The sequence below is a fragment of the Melitaea cinxia genome, chromosome 25, assembly GCF_905220565.1.
Source record: "Melitaea cinxia chromosome 25, ilMelCinx1.1, whole genome shotgun sequence".
Lineage (NCBI taxonomy): Eukaryota > Metazoa > Arthropoda > Insecta > Lepidoptera > Nymphalidae > Melitaea > Melitaea cinxia.
Window position 1 is genome coordinate 3,941,264 of NC_059418.1, and position 23,385 is coordinate 3,964,648.

Genomic DNA, 23,385 nt, shown 5'->3' on the forward strand with positions numbered 1-23,385 from the left:
AAAAACCGACTTCAATTATATCGACAAGTAATACAACGTAGATCGACGAAAAAATAGTCAAGCAATTACGCGTTATCAAAGATTACTCAAAAAGTAGTTATCAGATCTCGATAAAATTTATATGTGACCACATGATAAACACCAGCTTTCGATTAAATTAAAAATTATCAAAATCGGTACACCTAGTAAAAAGTTATTACGGATTTTCGAGAGTTTCCCTCGACTTCTCTGGGATCCCATCATTAGATCCTGGTTTCCTTATCACGGTACCAAACTAAGGATATCCCCTTTCCAACAAAAAAAGAATTATCAAAATCGGTACATCCAGTAGAAAGTTATGCGGTATAATACAACGTAGGTCGACGAAAAAAACGTCAAGTAATAGCGCATTATTAGATATAACTCGAAAAGTAGTTGTTAGATCTCAAATAAATTTAAATGGGACCAATTGGCACACACCACCTTTCGATTAAAACAAAATTTGTCGAAATCGGTCCACCCGGTCAAAAGTTCTGATGTAATATACATTAAAAAAAAAAAAAAAAAAATACAGTCGAATTGAGAACCTCCTCCTTTTTTGGAAGTCGGTTAAAAAAACAAAAATGTAAAGATAATTTTAAAAAAACTGAGGTAAAAAAAGAACTGACGAGTATACTTTTTGAGTTATATCCACTACTGCGTATTTACTTGACGATTTTTAACCGACTTCAAAAAAGAAGATGTTTCTCAAATCGACACTATATTTTTTTCGCGGGCAACTTTGTCGTTTATGAACCGATTTTGCTTATTCTTTTTTTTTGTTAAAAAAGGAGATATCTCAAAGATTAGTACCATGATAAGGAAATCAGGTTCTGATGATGGGATCCCAGAGAAATCGAGAGGAAGCTTCGAAAATCGTAGCGACGACTAGTGCGTTTGTTAATTTTTAACCGACTTCCAAAAAAGGAGGAGGTTCTCAATTCGACTGTATTTTTTTTTTTTTTTTTTTTTTTTTTTTTTTTTATGTATGTTACATCAGAACTTTTGATCGGGTAGACCGATTTCGACAAATTTTGTTTTAATCGAAAGGTGGTGTGTGCCAATTGGTCCCATTTAAATTTATTTGAGATCTAACAACTACTTTTCGAGTTATATCTAATAATGCGTTTTTACTTGACGCTTTTTTCGTCGACCTACGTTGTATTGTACCGCATAACTTTCTACTGGATGTACCGATTTTGATAATTCTTTTTTTGTTGGAAAGGGGATATCCCTAGTTTGGTACCGTGATAAGGAAACCTGATGATGTGATCCCAGAGAAATCGAGGGAAACTCTGGAAAATCCGTAATAAATTTTTACTGGGTGTACCGATTTTGATAATTTTTAATTTAATCGAAAGCTGATGTTTATCATGTGGTCACATTTAAATTTAATCGAGATCTGATAACTACTTTTTGAGTAATTTTGATAACGCGTAGTTACTTGACTATTTTTTCGTCGATCTACGTTGTATTACTCGTCGATGAAATTGAAGTCGGTTTTTTTTTCGTTTGCGAGCAAACACAATTATTTCATACAATTATAATGGTTAAATTTTAGACCTATATAATTATTATTAGTTTATTAATTAACTATAATGGTTAAATTTTAGACCTATATAATTATTATTAGTTTTTATAAATTAATTTTTTACAATATTTCTATTTTTTCATGCAATTACAATGGTTAAATCCTAGACCTATATAATTATTATTCGGTACTTTTAATAAATTTATTTTTACAATATTTATATTTTTTTCATACAATTACAATGGCTAACTTCTAGACCTATATAATTATTATTACTTTTTATAAATTAATTTTTTACAATATTCGCATTTTTTCATGCAATTAAATGGTTAAATTTTAGAGTTGTTTAATTATTACTAGTATTTTTTTTTACTTTATTTTTTACAAAATTTGTATAAGTATATATCTATTATAATTTTATCGTTTTGTTTCTAATTACATTATTCATTTTATGAATATATTTCTATACTTATTATTATATAGTCAAGTAACTACGCGTTATCAAAGATTACTCAAAAAGTAGTTATTAGATCTCAATAAAATTCATATGTGACCACATGACAAAGATCAGCTTTCGATTAAATTAAAAATTATTAACATCGGTACACCCAGTAAAAAGTTATTGCGGATTTTCAAGAATTTCCATCAATTTCTCTAGGATCCCATCATCAGATCCTGGTTTCCTTATTATGATACCAAACTAGGGATATTTCCTTTCTAACAAAAAAAGAATTATCAAAATCGGTACATCCAGTAAAAAGTTGTGCGTTATAATATAACGTAGGTCGACGAAAAAAGCTTCAAGTAAAAACGCATTATTAGATATAACTCGAAAAGTAGTTGTTAGATCTCAAATAAATTTAAATGGGACCAATTGGCACACACCACCTTTCGATTAAAAGAAAATTTGTCGAAATCGGTCTACCCGGTCAAAAGTTCTGATGAAACATACATAAAAAAAAAATACAGTCGAATTGAGAACCTCCTCCTTTTTTGGAAGTCGGTTAAAAAATATGACATGGTACATGAATAACACAATATTTCCCGTATAAAATAAATTAATCCAGTATTAAATGCAGTATAAGATAATTATTACTTTTAGAAACTGATTCGCTAGCCCGGAATAATTATATTTGCAATGTAATATAGATGCATCACAGAAGAATTATTCCAGCGGGATTGTGGAGAAATAAGAAAGTTGGTCTTCGTAGTGTTTGTGGTCTCGGCAGTATACTTTATGCGTTATTTAACAAATATCGTCTGATACAATCTATTTAATGAATAAAAAAAAAAATGTACAAAATAGTACCTTTAAACGAGCAAATAACCTTTAAACGAGCAATTCTCGAGAATGGCTCCAATGATTTTAATGAAATTACGATAAATCGATCTAGCATTTTTAGAAAACGTCGTTTTATCATTTTTTCTTCCAATGAAAAACTGCTACAATATCATTACATTACTAAGGAAAATTTCGCCATGCCTTAGAACGTTAAAAAAGCTCAGGTGGCAAATCGGGCTCTCCAGAAATTAGATGCCCCAGGTTTGAGTTCAGATGTGTCCAGTCGGATTACTTCTTATTTTTTATTTTTATCTATCACATCGAGAAAGCTCGGTCATCCAGGTACTCGGTCCCGTAACTAGATGACCTCTTATACAGTTTATTTATTTTAAAAATAAAAATAATTGCAATTTCTGAAAAAGAAAACTACATATTAAATACAACATGAATATCTAGAAATACACGAGAAACATAAATTTTGTTTGTTATTATATATAGGCACATATTTTTTTATTTCTTGTAATACATACTTAAATATTATTTTATGAATTTAAACAATAATAAAATAAAATATCTCTCGAAATGTAAAACAGTAATGTTTTGAGTTCGCCATTATAATTTTGGAATTAAGGGGCTACCCCGCCGAATTTATTGTTTTTACGTCGTTTATAGTATGATTGAACGTTGAATAAACAATAAAGTTCTGAAGCTGTGTTGCCAACCCCAAGAAACTAAAAAACAGCAGCTAACCAATTAAAAAACAGGAGAAAACAGTAGGTAAAGTAAAAAAGGCCGTATTCATACTTTGCTCGTATAATTGAAATAATTATTTTAGTTATCAGGACTCACATATAATGTTACATTTTATGGATCACAATATAGTAAAAAACAAAAATCAAAGGAAACATTATTTTCCACTTTCATCCTTAATTGCCTCATCTTTAGTATTTACAGACTCAATGCCCTTCTTAAAATCATATATATTGTTGTTAAATTTCTTTTTGTGCCTTTTTGTGCCTTCAAATGAGTAGCAATCAGTTATTTCGGATTTAACCGATTACTACTCATTTGAAGATTGAATGAGTAAGTCAATATTTTTTTCTATTCTATTTCTATTCTATTTCTATTTCTATTTCGATTCTATTTCTATTCTATTTCTATTCTATTTCTATTCTATTTCTATTCTATTTCTATTCTATTTCTATTCTATTTCTATTTCTATTCTATTTCTATTCTATTTCTATTCTATTTCTATTCTATTTCTATTCTATTTCTATTCTATTTCTATTCTATTTCTATTTCTATTTCTATTTCTATTTCTATTTCTATTTCTATTTCTATTTCTATTTCTATTTCTATTTCTATTTCTATTTCTATTTCTATTTCTATTTCTATTTCTATTTCTATTTCTATTTCTATTTCTATTTCTATTTCTATTTCTATTTCTATTTCTATTTCTATTTCTATTTCTATTCTATTTCTATTCTATTTCTATTCTATTTCTATTTCTATTCTATTTCTATTCTATTTCTATTCCATTTCTATTTCTATTCCATTTCTATTCTATTTTTATTCTATCGTCACCGTGGTTGGTCTTCAGATAAAGAGAGCCATCAGCCGTTGTCGACGCTGGCGCGTAAACGCTGCCATAGAAGAGAGGAAGCCTCGTGCGAAAAGGAAAGAATTTAGTGAAGTAAAGAAGTGAAGAAGTGACGAATTTAGTGTTCATAATATTTATGGCACAAAATAATCTTTCTACGGTGGCGCTTCAAGTAAGCACAAAAGTTTTTTCAGCAATTCACACAAAGGTTTAACATTTGTGAATGTTTGAAATGTTTTTAAATATTCGAAAAATATGTTTTGGAGAATTTTTACATGGCTAATTTTTTACAATTTTGTACACGATTTCCCCGTGTATAAAATATGAATATCAATCATATAAGACTGGTCGGGAAATTCCCTCTAATCCCGACAAGAGTAGATCCTGCCATCTGGTATCATTGTGTATTATTATTTAGTGGTCGTCAAAACATATTACATAGTGATAATGCTGAACGATAATTGAAAAACAGTAAAAATTAGGAATGATACAGAAAGTATACAGGGTCATCAATGTGAAAACAGCAAATTTACTCTTAAAACAGTAGAGTTGGTAGCACTGGATAGAGGATGCCTTTAAGGGTACGTAAACGGTTAAAGTATATGATGGGGTTTCTGATACCCCATCTTGCCTGACACGATTTTGATTGTTTATATTTTTTTTATATATTGTTTTAAGGTGGTTTATATTTAAAAAAAAGTCATATATGTTTATAAAAGAAACCCAGGAAGAGGAAAACGGTCAAGGGAAGCACTGAATAAGGCGATAGAAGTTGTTTTGAAGCGAGAAATGGGATATATGTTGGCTGCAAAATCTTTCTTAGTCCCACAAATTACATTGGAATGAAAGGTAAAAATGGCTAAAAAAGAATGTAAAGGTACCTTTGGGTACCAGTATTCTCGCCAAAAAAAGAAGAAGAGGATGAGCTTAGTGGATTATTTACTAGACATAGAAAGCAGGTTTTTTTTTAGTGTAGATACTATGGCAGCATCTCTTACAACAACAGCAACGAGCACTGCAGTTGTTGTTACAGATCCTGCTACTTCAACAGTTGTGACAACTAGTACAGCTGAAATTAACACATATTTAAATTTGAGTCCATCCCCTAGATTTTCTTATTGGCCTAATTTAGTGTATTAGCCAGCCCAAAGCAACTATTACCTCTTCCAGTGACCAAGAAGACATTAAAAGTGACAAAAAACGCGGTAAAACTACTATCACAACCTCTTCACCCTATAAACAGAAGTTGTTAGAGTTAAGTTAGAAGAATTTATTTAAAAAAAAAGTGTGACAGAAAAGTTAAAATAGCAAAACAAGGAAATCAGACAGAGAAAAAAGGAGCGAAAACAAAAAAAAAGGAAGACAAACAAAACCTATTTCAAGACTAAAGCCACAAAGAAATTTAATCCAAAGAAACGTATTAAACAGTCGTCTTCTGAAAAGAGTGATATTGAAACCGAAAACACTCCATGCCTATATTCTACAGGGTTATATTTCGACTCCAAGAAAGGTTGGATTGCTTATTCTTCTTGTGGTAAATGGTTATATTATGGCTGCGCAGGGGTGGATGATAATGATGCCGAAGCTACATTCATTTGCGAGTTCTGCACTCCTGAATAGTCGAGAGAGTGGCTATACCCCACCTTGCTCATTAGGCCCACCCCATCTTACCCAACCTATCGGGCATGATGGGGTGATATGTCATATTTTACAATTTGTTATATTATTAACAATTCTATGGTGCTGTGTTCCTGATTTAAATTTAATATGTAAGATTGATAACTACAAGCCTGATTAAGAATAAATATGATTATGAAACCATGAATCCCTACGAGATCTGGAGCTTTAAACCTTAACTACCCCATCTTGCCCGGTGTTCCCCTACCATAAATTAGATAAATCAATGTTTATTACTTAAAATTAAAATCTACAGAAATACAGGTGTGTTAAATTGTGATCGAGTTATGGTTATTCTTCTTTATGTTAGGTAACATTGTCATAAAGCTGAGTCCATTAATTTGATTTGAAAGCCCTATTTCTTAGCAGATTTAATCTATTCTACTTTTTATTGAAATTTTGTGTTTCACTCGGAATTGATAACTCTGGGAAGCCCCTATTCCAAAGATAATAATATTAAAACCTTACGCTTCAGCCTGTAATATCTCACTATTGGACATAGGCCTCTTTCTCCATGTAAGAGAAGGATCAGAGCTTAATCCACCACGCTGATCCAATGCAGGTTGGCTGATATATTCCCTACTATACTATGAGTAACGATCGCTATTAGGTGTACATTATAACAACCGAGACCGACGGCTTAACGTGCTCTCCGAGGCACGGTGGGGAGACCTACAAGGACTGCACAAACACTCAGACCACGGCAAACATCTTTATGGCCAATACAAATGTTTGTCATGTGCGGGGATCGAACCTGCAACCACCAGCGCAACAGATACAATCTATGGCTGTAACCGTTACGCCAACGCGGCGTCAAACTTTATTGGCGGGATTCAAACCTTAGTAGCTATGAAATACAGTTTAGATTGGCTTGTTTAAAAAAAAATACCAGTGTTAAATGCCTCCGGGAATTACCTTTTATGTACATGTACGATTTTTTATTTTTGTATTACCCACATATTAGGAATTTTAAACATTTTTGAATGTCATATCAAAAATTGACCGCTCCAGCGGGGATCGACGCCGCGTCTCCGACTGACCGTGTCGGCGCTCTAGCCAATTAAGCTATGGAACGATGTACCCACTAGATCGAAATTTTTGATATGATGATTTTATATTCGGTTTACGTGAACCGTGGCGCCGTCTATAGTGAGTTCTTTACAAAACCCGTAACTATTCAAAGTTTCATATTACAATGAAAATCTTTGACGACAACATGCTATTTTTAATATGTACGATTTTTTATTTTTTATGTACAGTTAAATTTAGGTACAAACAGTGTTGCTACCTAATAATTGTGTTTGCTCGCAAACGAAAAAAAAACCGACTTCAATTACACCGACAAGTAATACAACGTAGATCGATGAAAAAATAGTCAAGCAACTACGCGTTATCAAAGATTACTCAAAAAGTAGTTATCAGATCTCGATAAAATTTATATGTGACCACATGATAAACATCAGCTTTCGATTGAATTAAAAATTATCAAAATCGGTACACCCATTAAAAAGTTATTGCGGATTTTCGAGAGTTTCCCTCGATTTCTCTGGGATCCCATCATCAGATCCTGGTTTCCTTATCATGATACCAAACTAGAGATATCCCCTTTCCAACAAAAAAAAATTATCAAAATCGGTACATCCAGTAGAAAGTTATGCGGTATAATACAACGTAGGTCGACGAAAAAAGCGTCAAGTAAAAACGCATTATTAAATATAACTCGAAAACTAGTTGTTAGATCTCAAATAAATTTAAATGGGACCAATTGGCACACACCACCTTTCGATTAAAACAAAATTGGTCGAAATCGGTCTACCCGGTCAAAAGTTCTGATGTAACATACATAAAAAAAAAAAAAAAAAAAAAAAAAAAAAATACAGTCGAATTGAGAACCTCCTCCTTTTTTGGAAGTCGGTTAAAAACTCGTATAATTTTAGTTTCATGTACTAAAATGGAGTAAATTGGGAAATTATACCCTAAAATCATTTTATTGGTATTTATTCACCAATTAAATCAGGAGTTCTACCGATAAACCGGTAACTTTTACATCACTGGCTCATGACACGAACGGTCACGAAAAGATTAAAAATTTAAAGACAAACCTAACAAATCAATTTTTTTCAATACATGTGTTATTTATTACCCCAAACAGCTTTCCCTCTCGAACAATTAATAGTAGAAAGCGTTGTTATTGTTGTTAGGCACGGGCTGTTTTCCGCAACTCGACGTCTTTATGCGCCTATTATGTGTGACTGGCTGTCGACACTATTCGTGCCAGCCTAGTTCCTTAAGGAAGCCTAGCAAACCTTTCACGTTGCCGACGACTTCCTGGAGTGACCTCGGTGTCCCGAGGTGAAGTACCCCGTAGTTCGCCATACTACCGCATTCAGGCAGGATACGTGATGCCGTTTCTTCTGCCTTTATGCACGCTCTGCAAAGCGGGCTGTCTGTAACACCTAAATTGTGTAAGTACTTGTGTTAAGCAAGGCATGTCCGGTAAGAGCCCCGACCAGTAGTCGGAGCTGGGCTCTCGCATAGCCGCGAAGTTTGCGGGACAATCCAATGTTGATCCTCGGAAGAGCTTCCTTGGTCTGCCTGCAAAAGCGATAGTTACAATCCATTCGATGAAAAGAAGAATACCTCACATTTTTTTGAGAGGTTTGCGATATGAAGAAAAAAAGTACCAGGATGTTGAAAACCGTGAATTCTACCAAAATATACAAAAAAAAATTACCTATTAGATACTGTTACCGGTACCTCGAAATCTACCAAAAAGTAGAAATCTACTAAATCTGATCACGCTATGCAGGGAATTCAGCGCGTCGAGTTGAAGGTTATCTGCACGGAGCGGCATCGTCGTAGAGGTAGCTTGGAGGTAACGATAAAAATATCGCTAATTTTGACGTCAGAGGTAACGTTATTAGTATCATTAAAATTCTATATAACGGTAAAAACGGGCTCCGTGGCTATCTGAGGAGCTTAAAACTTTAATTGCCGATAAAAACAAAGCCAAGTATAAATATAAAATCAATAACACTGACCGTAACCGCGATAAATATAAAAAAATCCGTAATCGCTGCAATACATTATGTAGAGATGCTCAACGACGCCACATCCATAAATTTCTCGAAAACGGCGACATTGCTAAAACATGGAAATTTCTCGAAACCTTAGGAGTTGGTAAATCGTCTCGTAAAAACTCTTTAAATATTGACATTGAGCTTCTCAATAAGCATTTCTCCTCTTCCACGATACTCAATGATGTTGATAAACAACAAACTTTAAATTATCTTTCATCACTATCAACTTCTAACATCTTACCGTTTACTTTCTCCTCTGTCACCGGGAGTGATGTTAGAAGAGTTGCGCTGTCTGTGGCTTCGAATGTCGTCGGAGCCGACTGCTTAAGCCGTAATATGATCATCCCTATCCTAGATATAATTATTCCTATTTTGTTACACATCCTTAATTACTCTCTCACGTGTAGTAAGTTTCCCAAAACCTGGAAAGATGCACATATTATCCCAATTCCTAAAAAAACTAGTGCTACCTGTATATCCGATTTCCGGCCGATTTCTATTCTTCCTTTCCTCTCAAAAATCCTAGAAAAGTTAGTTTTCCAACAATTAAATAGTTTCCTTTACAAACATTCCCTCTTAAATCCTCTTCAATCTGGATTTCGTTCTGGTCATAGTACGGCTTCAGCTCTGGTCAAGGTTACCGACGACATCCGACTGGCTATGGATAATAAACAACTCACTGTTTTAATACTTTTGGACTTTAGTAACGCGTTCAACTGTGTTGATCACGACATTCTATTGAGTATGTTGCGCGCTTTTAGCATGTCTCACTCGGTGATAGACTGGTTTCTGAGCTACCTCAAAGGGCGACGACAGCGCATACGCTACGATGATGCCACATCTTCATGGTGTGATGTCCAAGCTGGCGTACCTCAAGGCGGCGTTCTATCTCCATTGCTCTTCTCAATCTTTATCAATTCGATTACTCAATCCATTTCTTCTCTCTACCATATGTATGTAGACGATGTCCAAATTTATCGTCACGCAACGCTTCAAGATCTCCATAGTACAATTGATTTAATCAACAGAGATTTAGCTAATATTTCTAAGTGGAGTAGACGCTACGGACTTAATGTTAACCCGAGCAAATCACAGGTTATAGTTATTGGTAGTCCAAGCTTGATCGCAGCGGTTGATAGCTCAACACTACCTACTATCTTTTATAATGGTATTAGTCTGCCTTACTGTGCCACCGTAAGGGACCTTGGTATACAACTCGATCGGACTTTGTCGTGGTCAGAACAATTAAAAGAAGTCAGAAGAAAAACTTTCGCTGCATTGAGCTCCCTACGGCGCCTCAAGTCTTTTTTACCAATTCCTACCAAAATTATGTTGGCGAATTCTCTCCTCCTATCGATTCTCAACTATGCAGATGTAAGCTATATTAATCTAACAGAGGACCAACTTAATAGGCTTGAGCGTCTTCAAAATTTTGCTATACGGTTTATATTCTGCCTTCGCAAATATGACCATGTTTCTGAATTTCGTTCCAAGCTCAAGTGGCTTCCAATACGTTCTCGCCGAAACCTGCATATTTTATCTCTTCTGTACTGTGCGTTGTTTGATCCTAAGGCTCCGTCTTATTTAAAAGATAAGTTTGAATTTATCGGGGACCCTTCTTCCCTAAGATCTTCGAGGAGACTAATGTTAAAAATGCCTGTTCATAAAACAAAATTTTTCAGTCAGTCTTTCACCATTCGGGCAATTAAACTATGGAATAATTTACCATTATGTATCAAAGAAGCCAAATCACTCCCATCGTTCAAAAGATTAGTTAAAATACATTACCTTAATACTGAGAGCGATTCCAATTAAATTTATTTGTTTATTAATTTTATTATTATTTTTTTTAATTTATTTATGGCGAAATTGATTGTAACTGCTATGAGATACTGTTGTTATATTTATTAGTTTATTATATTATATTAATCAAATGTATATATATGTATTGCTTATAAGTATTAATGTGTAGATATTTGTATGTAAGTTTATTACAATATAACTGCACCACCTACCCGATCCTCAAATAAATAGTATTCAATCCTATTTCGGGTTGTCTGGAAGAAATGGCTAACTAGCCATAAGACCGCCTCTTGTACTACACATTCTTAAGTTGTCTGTATTATTATTATTTTGTATTTGCATATTGTGGTGTACAATAAAGAGTAAATAAATAAAATAAATAAAATGTAACGTTAAATAAAATAAACTAAAAAAAATATGTTAAACGGTTTTATTACAATAAAAATGATGTAGTTACGTTATATACTAAAAGCTTGAAAAATAATTAGGTAAGTCCTAGCTACCAGATCGCACCAATCTTCTTATCAATCTGAGGTATTGATCAGACAAATATAAAAACGTTGGGCGTAACGTATCCAGAGTAGGTAAACATTATGATAGAAATTTCACGTGCTTAACGATTTTCGTATGTACCAAACAAGAAGTTTATACAATCAGGAAGGGGGTAAAATTCCAATTACTATGTTTGACCCAAACAAATAAATAAACTTGTCAAGCTAAATAAAACCGCTTAAAAACGTTTTCGTTACTGAATTACCGTTAAAAGTTTTAACGATAAAAAAGGTATTTGTTAAAATTAACGGTCTTTACCGGTATTTTATAATGGTAATTGGTAACGGACTAACGATAACAAGGCTGCACTCTTATTGTAGCCAGGGTGACCGTATTTAGTAAATTTCTACTTTTTTGGTAGATTTCGAGGTACCGGTAACATTATCTAGTAGGTAAAAATTATTTGGTATATTTTGGTAGAATTCACGCTTTTCAACTATTCTGATACTTTTTTTTCTTCATATGGCAAATACCTCGAAAAAATGCGGAGTATTCTTCTTTTCATCGAATGCATTCTAACTATCTCTTTCTACTATTAACATTTCGAGAGGGAAACATGTGAGAGTAATCCCGCATGTATTGAAAAAAAAATTCATTATGCAGGTTTGTCTTTAATTTTTATTCTTCTTGTAACCGTTCGTGCCATGAGCCATTGATATAAAGTTACCGATTTATCGGTGCAACTCCAGATTTAATTGATGAATAAATACCGATAATACGATTTTAGTATATATTCTCTCGATTTACTCCATTTTAGCACATAAACTTAAATTACACGAGTTTTGAGGTTTGTAACACTGTTTGTACCCAAATTTAACTGTACGTAAATGGTAATTCTCGGAAGCATTTTATACTGGTCTTTTATTAAACAATCCAATCTAAGCTTTATATTATAGGTACTAAGGATTGAATATTATTGTCCTTGGAATGCAGGGGTTTCGCACAGTTACCAATTCCAAGTGAAACACAAAATTTCTATAAAAAGTAGAATCGATAGAAATAGGGCTTTCAAATGAAATTAATGGACACAAAACAGCTTTATGACAATGGTACCCACCATGAAGAAGAATAACCCTTACTAGATCACAATTTAAAAATAGGTACCTATATTTCTGTAGATTTTAATTTTAAACATTGATTTATCTAATTTATGGTGTTTTCTTTGTTTATCTTATTGTTTTATCGTTATAATAAAGAGAAAAATTATGCTTCTTGATTGTAAAACGACAGCAAAGAAAGATAAAAGATTTTTAGTATTTATTTTCTCATTCTCTTTTGGTAGAATTTAGTAGTTTTTAACCTCCACTAGCAGTAGATTCGTTAAATGAAATCTGGTCACACTGATTGAAGTGTAGATGTCTTTATTACAATAATTCGTTACATTTTGAATTGTGGGTACTTTTCAGTTTTGGTCAATCAGTAACTCACACGGATTACGAAATACGGAATTACGGATTCACGAACGCTCGTGCAACGATCTGTTAGAATCGGTTAATTGTTACAGTAAGACATAAAAATGAATATTTCTTCCGAAATACAGGCTGAGACTATTTCTTTAGTATATCAATACATTGAAACGATTAAAAAATCATTAGCTGAAAAATTTGCAACCATAACTAAAGCGGTAAGTACCTACGTTATTTGGTATAACCACGTGTTTGCCGCTAATGGTCACCACACGTGTTAATATAGGTTTTAATATTAAAATGTAATCCTATTATTAATCTTTGACGCAGTCGCCATTCACATAAAAATAATTCAAATACAGTATTTTTATAGGGCCTAAAATGAGGTTTTATCATTTAAAAAAAAAATTACATGGATTAATACGCGCTATGAAAATTAATATTGATATATTTTTTCTTTTTTAAAAATAAGTTAATAATATTAATCTGTTTTAAGATAAAATAAATAGTAGCAATGGATAATAAATCCTCAGTAGCTCAGTACAAGGCCTCAAGCTAATATGGCGACTTCCTCATGTCGTATATTTTACATGCTGATTTTCTATATATCCAGATATTCCAGCCTAAAAATGTGTTCTTTAAACTATAAATTTATTTTATTAATTCAATATAATGCTTTAAACAATTCGACGTACCCTCAAATAGACTCATTATTTTCATTTAATTAACAGTAATTAAAAAATAAAATCATTAGATAATAATTATAATCGGTAAACAATTTATTTAAGAGCTTTTATTACAGTATTATATTAGTAGCTAGCTCATAAACTGTTTCTTTACTAATGTTAGAAAGACCATATAGATCTATTATTAATTTTTCAGGTAACTCAATTTCAGTGTTATTATTTGAACATTCTCAAATATAAAACATTTCATCTGTTACAGAAACCCAGAAACAAGAATTTACCCACATTACTAGATATCATTTTAGCATACAAAAAGCTACAAGATAAACCAGCTGCAAACAAGCAAGGAGACAGGTATGAGTTATAATTTTTATTTAAGTATTCTGTTAAAATAATGGAATATTACAGATGTGGTTATTAAAAGAAAGTTCATAATAATTAAATATAATCTGGCATCTCAAATGAACTGAGATTATTCCATTGTATTTTTCTTTAACAATATAAGTTGAGGTGCGTTTTGTAATTGTAAGTCAGTTTTTAATGGTCATGTGATAAAGTAATAAACTATTTTTTCGTTTTTTAATTTTTCTTTTTATATTATTAATTTTTTTATATGGCTATCGTAGTGAAAAATCTGCACTAAACACTTCAAATGGCCAATTCATAACAAAGAGACTGGAATCTTCAGATTCAGAAGATGAAAAACCAACTGTTACGTATCATAATCTATAACTATAATAGCTATCTTAGTACTTTCGTAGTAGTAGATAGTTTCGTAGTAGATTGTTAAGTAGAAGATCTGTTTCCATGCACTTGGAAACCCCTACTAGTAGCTGTAAAGTTTTTTTTTTGTATCTTGGATATTATATATATATACCCACTATTCTACCCACTTTAGTTTTATTTATTTTTTCGTGTTGGATTTGCAGTAATACTTATGTTATAAATTACAAATTGTTTATATAGTTAAATTTCTCATATAATTGAATTTATTGTAATTCTTTATGAGAGTAAAGTTTCTATAACCATATTACTAATGATGCAAAATAAATTTTGAATCAATGATAATATTATCTTATTTCGTCACTACCTCTGAATTTTTATTATATTTTAGCACAGTTAAGTTGTTTGGAAAAAAAATTTGAATTAAAGCTTATTTTTCAGGTAAATTCAACTACAAGTACTATCAAGAATTACAAAAAAGAATCTTCTAAACCTCAGAAACCTGCTCCTAAGAAACAAGAATCATCTTCGGATGACAGCGATGATAGTGATAATGAGAAAACTAAATTAAATCCGTCTAAATCTACTCGAGCTAAGAATAGGCAAACAAAGGATACTCCTGCTCAACTTGCTCAGGTAAAGAAACAAAAATATTCTTCTGATAGCGACTATAGTGATGAAGAACCCAAAAAAGTTCAAAAACCAGTACAGAAACAGTCAAATACATCTATTAAAGCAACCCCTAAAGTACAAAATGAAGAGTCTTCAGATGAGAGTGATGATTCTAATGATGATACTACTAGAAAGGCTCCTCAGAAACCAGCCTCAAAACCCGCGTTCACACCATCAAAGATTGGTGCTAAGTCTGCTCTAGCTAAAAAACCTGAATCGTCATCAGAAGAGGATAGTAGTGATGAAGATGATAAGCCTCAGCCAGTTGCTAGTAAAGCGCAAGCAGTTGCTGCCAAATCTGTTAATAATGTAACCAAGAAAGCTGAATTATCATCAGATGATAGTAATGACAGCAGTGTTGAAAAAAGTAAGGCAACACCAAAAAGACCAACTAAGCAGACAAAACGTCCAGTGAAACCTGCTGTGTCAAAGGAAGAGTCATCATCAGATGAAGATAGTTATGATGAAACCCCAAAACAGAACAAAACTGTGCAAAAACCTCAACAAAATCTTGCAAAAGCAGCCAGAAAACTTTTACTTAGAATGCAGTCTTCATCTGATGACAGTGATGACAGCAGTGAGGATAAAAAACCTGAAAAAATTCCAGCTAGAAAAGAAAAGAAATCCTCTTCTGTAGATAGCGATGACAGCAGTGAGGACGGAAAACCCAAGACCAATAAAACTGTAATCAAAACTGTGCCAGCTATAGTTGTGTCCAAGAAATTATCATCTGATAGTTATGATAGCAGTGAGGTTGAAAAGCCTAAGAAACCTCAACCGTCTCAACCTCAGTCATCTGATGATACTAGCGATGATGAGTCTAAGCAAAAAACTACAGATTCAGATGATGATAGTGACGACAGTGATTATGAACCTCCATCTAAATTACAAAAGAGGAAAGCAAAACAGGTATATATATCTTCTATTATTATCATTCTACAAATCAACAATATAATTTCGTGAGAAAATGACATGTGTCTGTGTGTCCTTTAGTTACATTTCCAAGCTTAAAAGTTTTAAGTGATTTTATTTAATTTGATATATATATCTTATATATAAATCTTGTGTCACGATGTATGTTGCCAATAAACTTCAAAAACTACTGAACCGATTTCAATCAAATTTCACATGTACTTGTATTTTGGTCTAACTTACTGGATAGGATAATTATCATCTCAATTATTCGCTTGTGTCGTGAATGTAAACGAATAAAATGTATCAATTAATTGTTTCATAAGCAAGTGTTTATTTAATGTTTAGTTTTATGAAGTTCTCATAGATGGCGGTGTACGTTGATTCATCGATAAAATTCTTCAATATTGTTTGACATCTAGGTTGCAAATACACTCAATAGATGGCGTTGTGTTCTGTTTCTTAGAATATAAATTCTATTACTTTATTTTAATATTTATTTATGTTCACGATATAACCGTATTATTTTAATGGTTTGTGACTGATATTTTTATAATTATACTACGTATTATGTTACAATATTATTACCATTAATAACAAAAAAAATTTTGTACTATTTTTGTTAGAGAGTTATTAAAGTCTTGGCGCCAAATTTTAATCAAAGTTTCAAGATCTGGCCATCAAATTCTATCGAGTCGTCATCTCTGGTTTGAATGTCCAAAGCTTTGGTATCTCATTCGTTCTCGAGACCTCCTCTGATTGTAAACAAAGCTCCCTCTCGAACCATCGAGACCCACTATTTCGAACAATCGATCAATCGATTCTTCTCGAAGCATGCGAACTAGAACGTTCGGGAAAAGTAGTTTATATAGAGAAGGAGTGCAGAATGCTAATATTATTTTAAAAATTATGCATTAAAATGTATTAAATCAATAAAAAAAAAAAAAATACATATACTATCGTGTATTTGACACACACACGCATATTATACTCTATTTATTTATTTATCTTATATATAAAAATGAATCGTAAGATGTGTTCATAAGTATAACTCAACAACGTCTGGACCAATTTTACCAATTCTTTTTTTTTAATGTTCGTTGAAGTCCAAGGATGGTACGGCGAGAAAAATTCGAATAATTTCCGTGAAAACCCTAAAAACAGTCCTTTTCTTTTTCCCATACAAACGTTTTCTAACTAAAATGTAGAGTCAATTTGAACTTTATTGCTATTCAATAAAGTTCATGCTAAATAATATATTAGGGCGCATTTTACGTAAGTTGTTACTGATTAAATTGATCTTATTCGTAGACCGCATTTTAATTTCATTTACATAAAGTAAAAATATCGTTGCGGGGGCGTTAACAATGGAAAATTCCCGTTTTTAAACTATCGACTCCAAATGTGGTACAAATGTCTTATATGTGATGTAGAAATGATCGATAAGAGGATTTTAGAATAACTCATTCCCAATAAGGATTACGAGGGGGGGGCGTTAACAATGAAATTTTTAAATGTATGTAACTCCGAAACTACTGAACCACTTTTTATCAAATTTTTTAAGTATTTGTAATTTGGTCCAACTTGGGAGATAGGGTAGATTTTATCTTAATTGGACCCGATAGGTGGCGCTGCTATTGGTATGTAACTCCGAAACTACTGAACCAATTTTTATCAAATTTTGTACATGTCTATAATTTTGTCCAATTCATGAGATAGGGTAGTTTTTATCTCAAGCAGGGCAAGAGTCCTGTCTGCAAGGCTTCTCTACCAGAGTCCAGACTTCATAAGCATCTGTTATGGTGTCTTATGCGAGCTGACCCTGAAACGGACACCAGTTCTGAGGAAAGCAGTATTGATGTTGAGGTAATTAAACAATCTATAAATATAAATCTTTTTGAAGTAAAACTTCTTTAAGCACGCTTGATTTGGGGAGTAAGCTGGTGAATGCGTGACGAGAGCGTTATGGAAAGTGTGATCGGGAGATACGAACAGAAGTTAGATGGAGATATAAATTAGTGAAGATGGAAAGAGAGACAGTTTAGTTTCGGAAGTTCTACTTCAGTCCTGTGGTTCTAAAGCACACTCGTTATTTTTGTTTCTTTACAACTACGTCGGCAAACCAGCTTACAGTCCACATGATGGCAAGCGGTTACCGCTGACGCCTGCAACGCCAGGGGCGTCAAGCGCGTTTCCGACCTTACCGTCGACTCTTCCCAGGAGCTCTGGTCACCTTCCTCACCACAGGAACACAACGCTACTTCAGAGCTGTTCTTTAGTTGTGATATTTTGTAAGGTTGAGGTACATTCCCAGAACAGAACAGCTACAAAGGCGGTCGACATGGCAAAGCCCTGATAATGTGACGAGGAACGAGATGGATATAATGTTGAATCATCTTTTTTTAATATTAGCTTATCCAGGTCTGCAGACCACCAAAGTGGTTGGGTGTCATCTTTCCTATTCCTATTTTGGGTATTGTGCGTTCGCACGTTTGATTGTTTAACAATGTGGAGATGCTTAACATCGCCTCCAGTTCCTCCGTCCTCGAGACTTCAGACACACTGGTCAAAGTCACGTTGTGCTCTGCAAGTCCGGACTTGAGGAGTGTGGTGTGGTACAGTGAAATCTGATTATTGTGCCTTCTTGGTGCTATATTTGCCGGTTGAGGTTGCCTCTAGAGCATAGTTCGATCGGAGTTTAATCCTTATTAACTTGGTTGCCGTGATATTCAAAAATATAGCATCTCTCTCTCGCAAGAGACATTGCGCGGCCACTCTAAAGGCATGTTTAAATTACGGTTTCACTCGATTTTCCTTCCAGTACTTATTTCACACCACGGCTACGCCTTATCGTTTCTGAAGGAGTAACTGTTACAAATGTGTGTGATCAGAACGGCGAGACGAGAGAGAGGCGCGTGCGCGTGGCGGCATGCGACGCGCGCCCCGCCACCGCCGTGTTCCGCGTCTCCAGCGACCGAGTGCTGGTGAGGCGAGACATGCGACACGCGACACGCACGTGACACACACGTGACGCGCACGCGACACGCACGTGACACACGCGACACACACGTGACATGCACGTGACACGCACGCGACATGCACGCGACACGCACGCAACACTCCCACACGGACACACGTCCCGGCATATGAACACATGCACGCTCGCTCACACTCACTTCACAGATACTTATCGTTCCTGTATTCAGTTTGAATTAGTTTGAATTATGAGTAATTGTGAATATTAATAACTTTTATAATTATCGTTTTCCAGGTGGTAGACAGCGACGAGGACACCGAGCTGTACGGACCGCCGCAATGCTCGCCATCGAGGATAGGGCCTGATGTAAGTGTTCTAAACACTCATCTATATGAATATAAACTTAAGAAATTATTCGCCGAAATGTATGTACGCGCATGTAGTTTCTATATTGTTTCCGATTGACCGCATCGAATAGGATAGTTCTATTTGTTCTGTCAAATTTAATATGTCACAATAGACACCTGACAACCAGGAAGTGACGGGGTCGCAGCCGTCGACAAGAATTTTACATCTAATTTTATTTTGGCGACAATCTAAGATCTCATACGACGACACAGATAATAAAATAAGACAGATAATACAGAAATGCTTTAGACCACACGGCTGAAGTAAAACTTACGAAACGTAACTCACTTTCTATCTTCACTAACATATCTCCCTCTCAACTTCCGTTCGCCTCACCCTATCGCACTTTTCGTAACGCTTTCGTTACGCATTCGCCAGTTAGGCGTGCGTGAAGAAGTTTTAATTCAAAAACGAAAGCTGCGATGCCACAAACAAGTAAATTGGCGTCAAACTTATCAACACTTCTCCTCTTTGACACGTGATTAATAAAAATATACTAAAATTAATATTAAAATGTGGGGGTTCTTAGCTAAGCGTGACGAGATATGACAGGAGGAAGATTTTTTCATATATTTTTTATAGGAGAGGGTCTTTTGTGCCGTAATATTTATTAGAGGCCACTGAAAGTGGTCCAAAACGGTCAATTTTTTATTTCTCTTAATATGACATAGTTGTATTTTTTTTATAGTATGTACCTTTTTCTGTGAGATTAACGATTATATTACACCAACTACCTTTTGGTCTTCCTCTAAATTGTAACCCTAGCATCACCTGAAGGAAGTCACGATCAAGTGATCAGACCGCCTCATTTTGCACTATCCTTTTTACTTCACAGTTTTGTATCAAAATACAGTGTGTGGTGGTGGTGTACAATAAATAAAGTCATATAAAGTGTCCATTTCTCACCTCATGCTTTTCCCTGGGAGTTAAGACGAACGAGAAGTGTATTCTCGTGGTAAAAGAATTTTTAAAATCCAGTAGTTTTTGTGCTATTTTCATTACAAACAACCCAAGTATATTAAATTTTTCCTCATTGTGCATATACAATGGCTTGTATATGTGATTTGTAATTCATAATGAATATATAAATAATATGTTTTTGTTTCAGGGAAAATGTGTCTTATGCCTCAGGCCATTTGTTGCCCCGTATGTCGTGATCCAGTGTTCGCAGGTCAACTGTGAGGTAAGGACTACAGTAAATATATCTACTTATGTATATATACAATGCACTGCATTGAAATCGCGAAATTATTTTTTATTTTTATTTTTTAAGAACGTCGGTTAAAGCCACTGGGGATTGTATTATTCGACAAAAACTGAGTGTTTATTTAATCCCAATATTATAAATATGAATGTAAGTTTGTTACGCTTTCACGCGAAAACTACTTAACCGATCACCATGAAACTTTGTACACATATTCTTGGAGGTATTAGAAGTAACATGGATACTATTTATTTTAAAATATTCAACGCGAGCGAAACCGCGGGTAAAAGCTAGTATAGTATAAATTAAAATAATTTTCATAGAAAAAACATTTCTTTTAGGAACTACACAAAATTTTACCCTTTTATACCCCTCAATCTAAGAGGGACGTCACGTTGTCACACTTTCAGTGATCTCCGAACAAATGTTACATCAAAAAAGGTATTTTTGTGTTTGCTCGCAAATATAATTATTTCGTTTGCTCACAAACGAGAAATAAAACTGACTTAAATTACATAGACAAGTACGTAGACAACAACGTAGGTACAATAAAAAAAAATAGTCAAGTAAACACGCATTATTAGATCCATTTTGCATTTTTTTATTTCGAAAATATAATATCTTATACTGTTAAACGAGCAATTCTTGTATATATATATATATATATATATATATATATATATATATACATATACATATAATCTGAATCTCAGACACGGCTCCAACGAAATTCAAAACATTTCATGAAATTTAGTATGCAGGGAATTTCGGGGGAGATAAATAAAGGATTGGCGTTTTATCCCAGTTTTTAGACAATGAAAAAATATTAGAATACGAAGGTAAATTTCGCTATTGTCAGTAAAGTTGTAATAGCTCAGGTAGGAAATCGACCAGTTGCGATCGAAGAGACCATGGTTCAAATCCTTGGTCGATTATTATTTCTTCTTTTTATTTCTAATTGCACTCGTTATTTTTTATTTAATAATATATGTAAAATTGAAAAATATTATTCATATTTTATCCTTATTATTTTTTAATTATTTTTATTTTTTTTTTTGTTTTTTATGTTTTTTTTTATATCATTGTCGGTAAAAAAAATATTGTTCATATTTTATAAATAATGATTTCCAAGAAACACGATTTACTAAAAACAAATTATCTATGTAAGTATGTATGTCTATTTATTAAGTTGTTTCCTATGATTTTTAAAAAAAAAATTAAACTACACCTACACCATCAATATATCATCTCCTTTGCCCTGAGGTTGCCTGGAAGAGATTGCTCTTAAGCAATAAGGCCGCCTTTTTAACCGACTTCCAAAAAAGGAGGAGGTTCTCAATTCGACTGTATTTTTTTTTTTTTTTTAATGTATGTTACATCAGAACTTTTGACCGGGTAGACCGATTTCGACAAATTTTGTTTTAATCGAAAGGTGGTGTGTGCCAATTGGTCCCATTTAAATTTATTTGAGATCTAACAACTACTTTTCGAGTTATATCTAATAATAATAATAAAAAATACAGTCGAATTAAGAACCTCCTCCTTTTTTGGAAGTCGGTTAATGAAGTGTAAAATAATAAATAAATAATAAATAAAAATACCGAGCTAAGCTCGGTCACCCAGGTACTAATCTTTATATATATATTTCTTGTGTGCGTGCGTATGTCACTGAACTCCTCCGTAAGACGGCTGGAACGATTTGATGAAATTTTTTGTTAGTTCAAGGGGATTCGAGGATGGTTTAGATTCACAATTTGATCCACTGGAAAATGTTTATTTAACTAATTTTTCATTTATAAGTAGTTGTTAATTTTGGAATGTTTTACATTGGATCCGGTAGACTGCGCTACCATCGCAGCATTAAATTTTAAATATTATTCTATTTTAATTTCAACTGTCGGGCAGTTGGTGCTGCGATCAAATTGAGAAAAATATTTGAAATTTTGTGTTATGGCAAAACAACGTTTGCGGGGTCAGCTAGTTTTATATAAATAAATATATTTTTATTTTACAGTAGGCTTTTAAGTATGTGACGATGAAAAGAAAAAGAATAATGAAGCGTAAACATCAAATAGAAACTTAAAAAAAATTATATTAAATTTCAAATAATTATTTCAGGTATGCTGGTTACAATCACTGCGTTTTCAGAAAATATGTCCGCAATGCAGAGCTATCAGCTTCCCAGACCATTGTGAAGAATACACATGTGAAACATAGCACTTATAGATCAATGTATGACTCTTATGTTTGTTTTATATGTTATTTGTATATTATACAGATTGTGTACAAGCGAAAATGATTAAATTAAACCACATACACTACGTACTGTTTGTAAGAAATAAAACGTGTTATGGTAAATAATTGTTAACTAGTTAAAAAAAAATACTGATTAAATAAAAGTTTTATTAACGGTTGATACTTTAAATATGTACTGTTTGTAAGAAATAAAACGTTTTATGGTAAATAATTGTTACCTAGTTAAAAAAAAAAACTAAAAAAAAGTATTTTATAAATGATTGATAATTTGAATAAGATATAAAAATGTGTATTGAAATGTGTGTGTGATGTGTACTACTACTATATATATACATTTATTATAGTTAGTATTATTCATTGTGGAGTGGTAAGTCTTCATTTTTGTTTGTGTTACTGAAAATTAATAAGGCATTTGGTACGAATCCTTCCTCGCTTTCAGCATGCGCAATAATATATCAGTTGCCTCTTGTTACATTTTGTTTCACACACGTCGATTGCCAATTTTTTTTTAAAATTTGTTTGACTAGTGTACATAAACCTACTCTTCTTATGTATACACCATACAGTGCCTATTGGATAGGTGGCTGCGTACCGCGCA

At 33.2% G+C, this 23,385-nt stretch overlaps 1 protein-coding gene and 1 long non-coding RNA gene across 2 annotated transcripts; both read left to right on the plus strand.

The window, feature by feature from the left end:
* Window positions 1-14,639: 14,639 nt before the first annotated feature.
* Window positions 14,640-18,573, plus strand: LOC123666020 (nucleolar protein dao-5-like). Its single transcript, XM_045600232.1, has 4 exons — window positions 14,640-14,645; window positions 14,800-15,939; window positions 17,662-17,808; window positions 18,457-18,573. The coding sequence occupies exons 1-4, from the start codon at window positions 14,640-14,642 to the stop codon at window positions 18,571-18,573; spliced, it is 1,410 nt and encodes a 469-aa protein (XP_045456188.1).
* Window positions 18,574-18,885: 312 nt separating this feature from the next.
* Window positions 18,886-22,929, plus strand: LOC123665876. Its single transcript, XR_006745118.1, has 4 exons — window positions 18,886-18,926; window positions 19,214-19,285; window positions 20,436-20,510; window positions 22,650-22,929. It is a non-coding gene; the product is annotated as an uncharacterized LOC123665876 (long non-coding RNA).
* Window positions 22,930-23,385: the final 456 nt, after the last annotated feature.

Excerpts from the sequence above, each read along its gene's own strand:
- LOC123666020 (XM_045600232.1), top strand. Across the intron at positions 15,940-17,661 it reads AAAAGAGGAAAGCAAAACAG|GGTAGTTTTTATCTCAAGCA; the intron begins GTATATATATCT and ends TTCATGAGATAG. Across the intron at positions 17,809-18,456 it reads AAAGCAGTATTGATGTTGAG|ATGCTTAACATCGCCTCCAG; the intron begins GTAATTAAACAA and ends AACAATGTGGAG.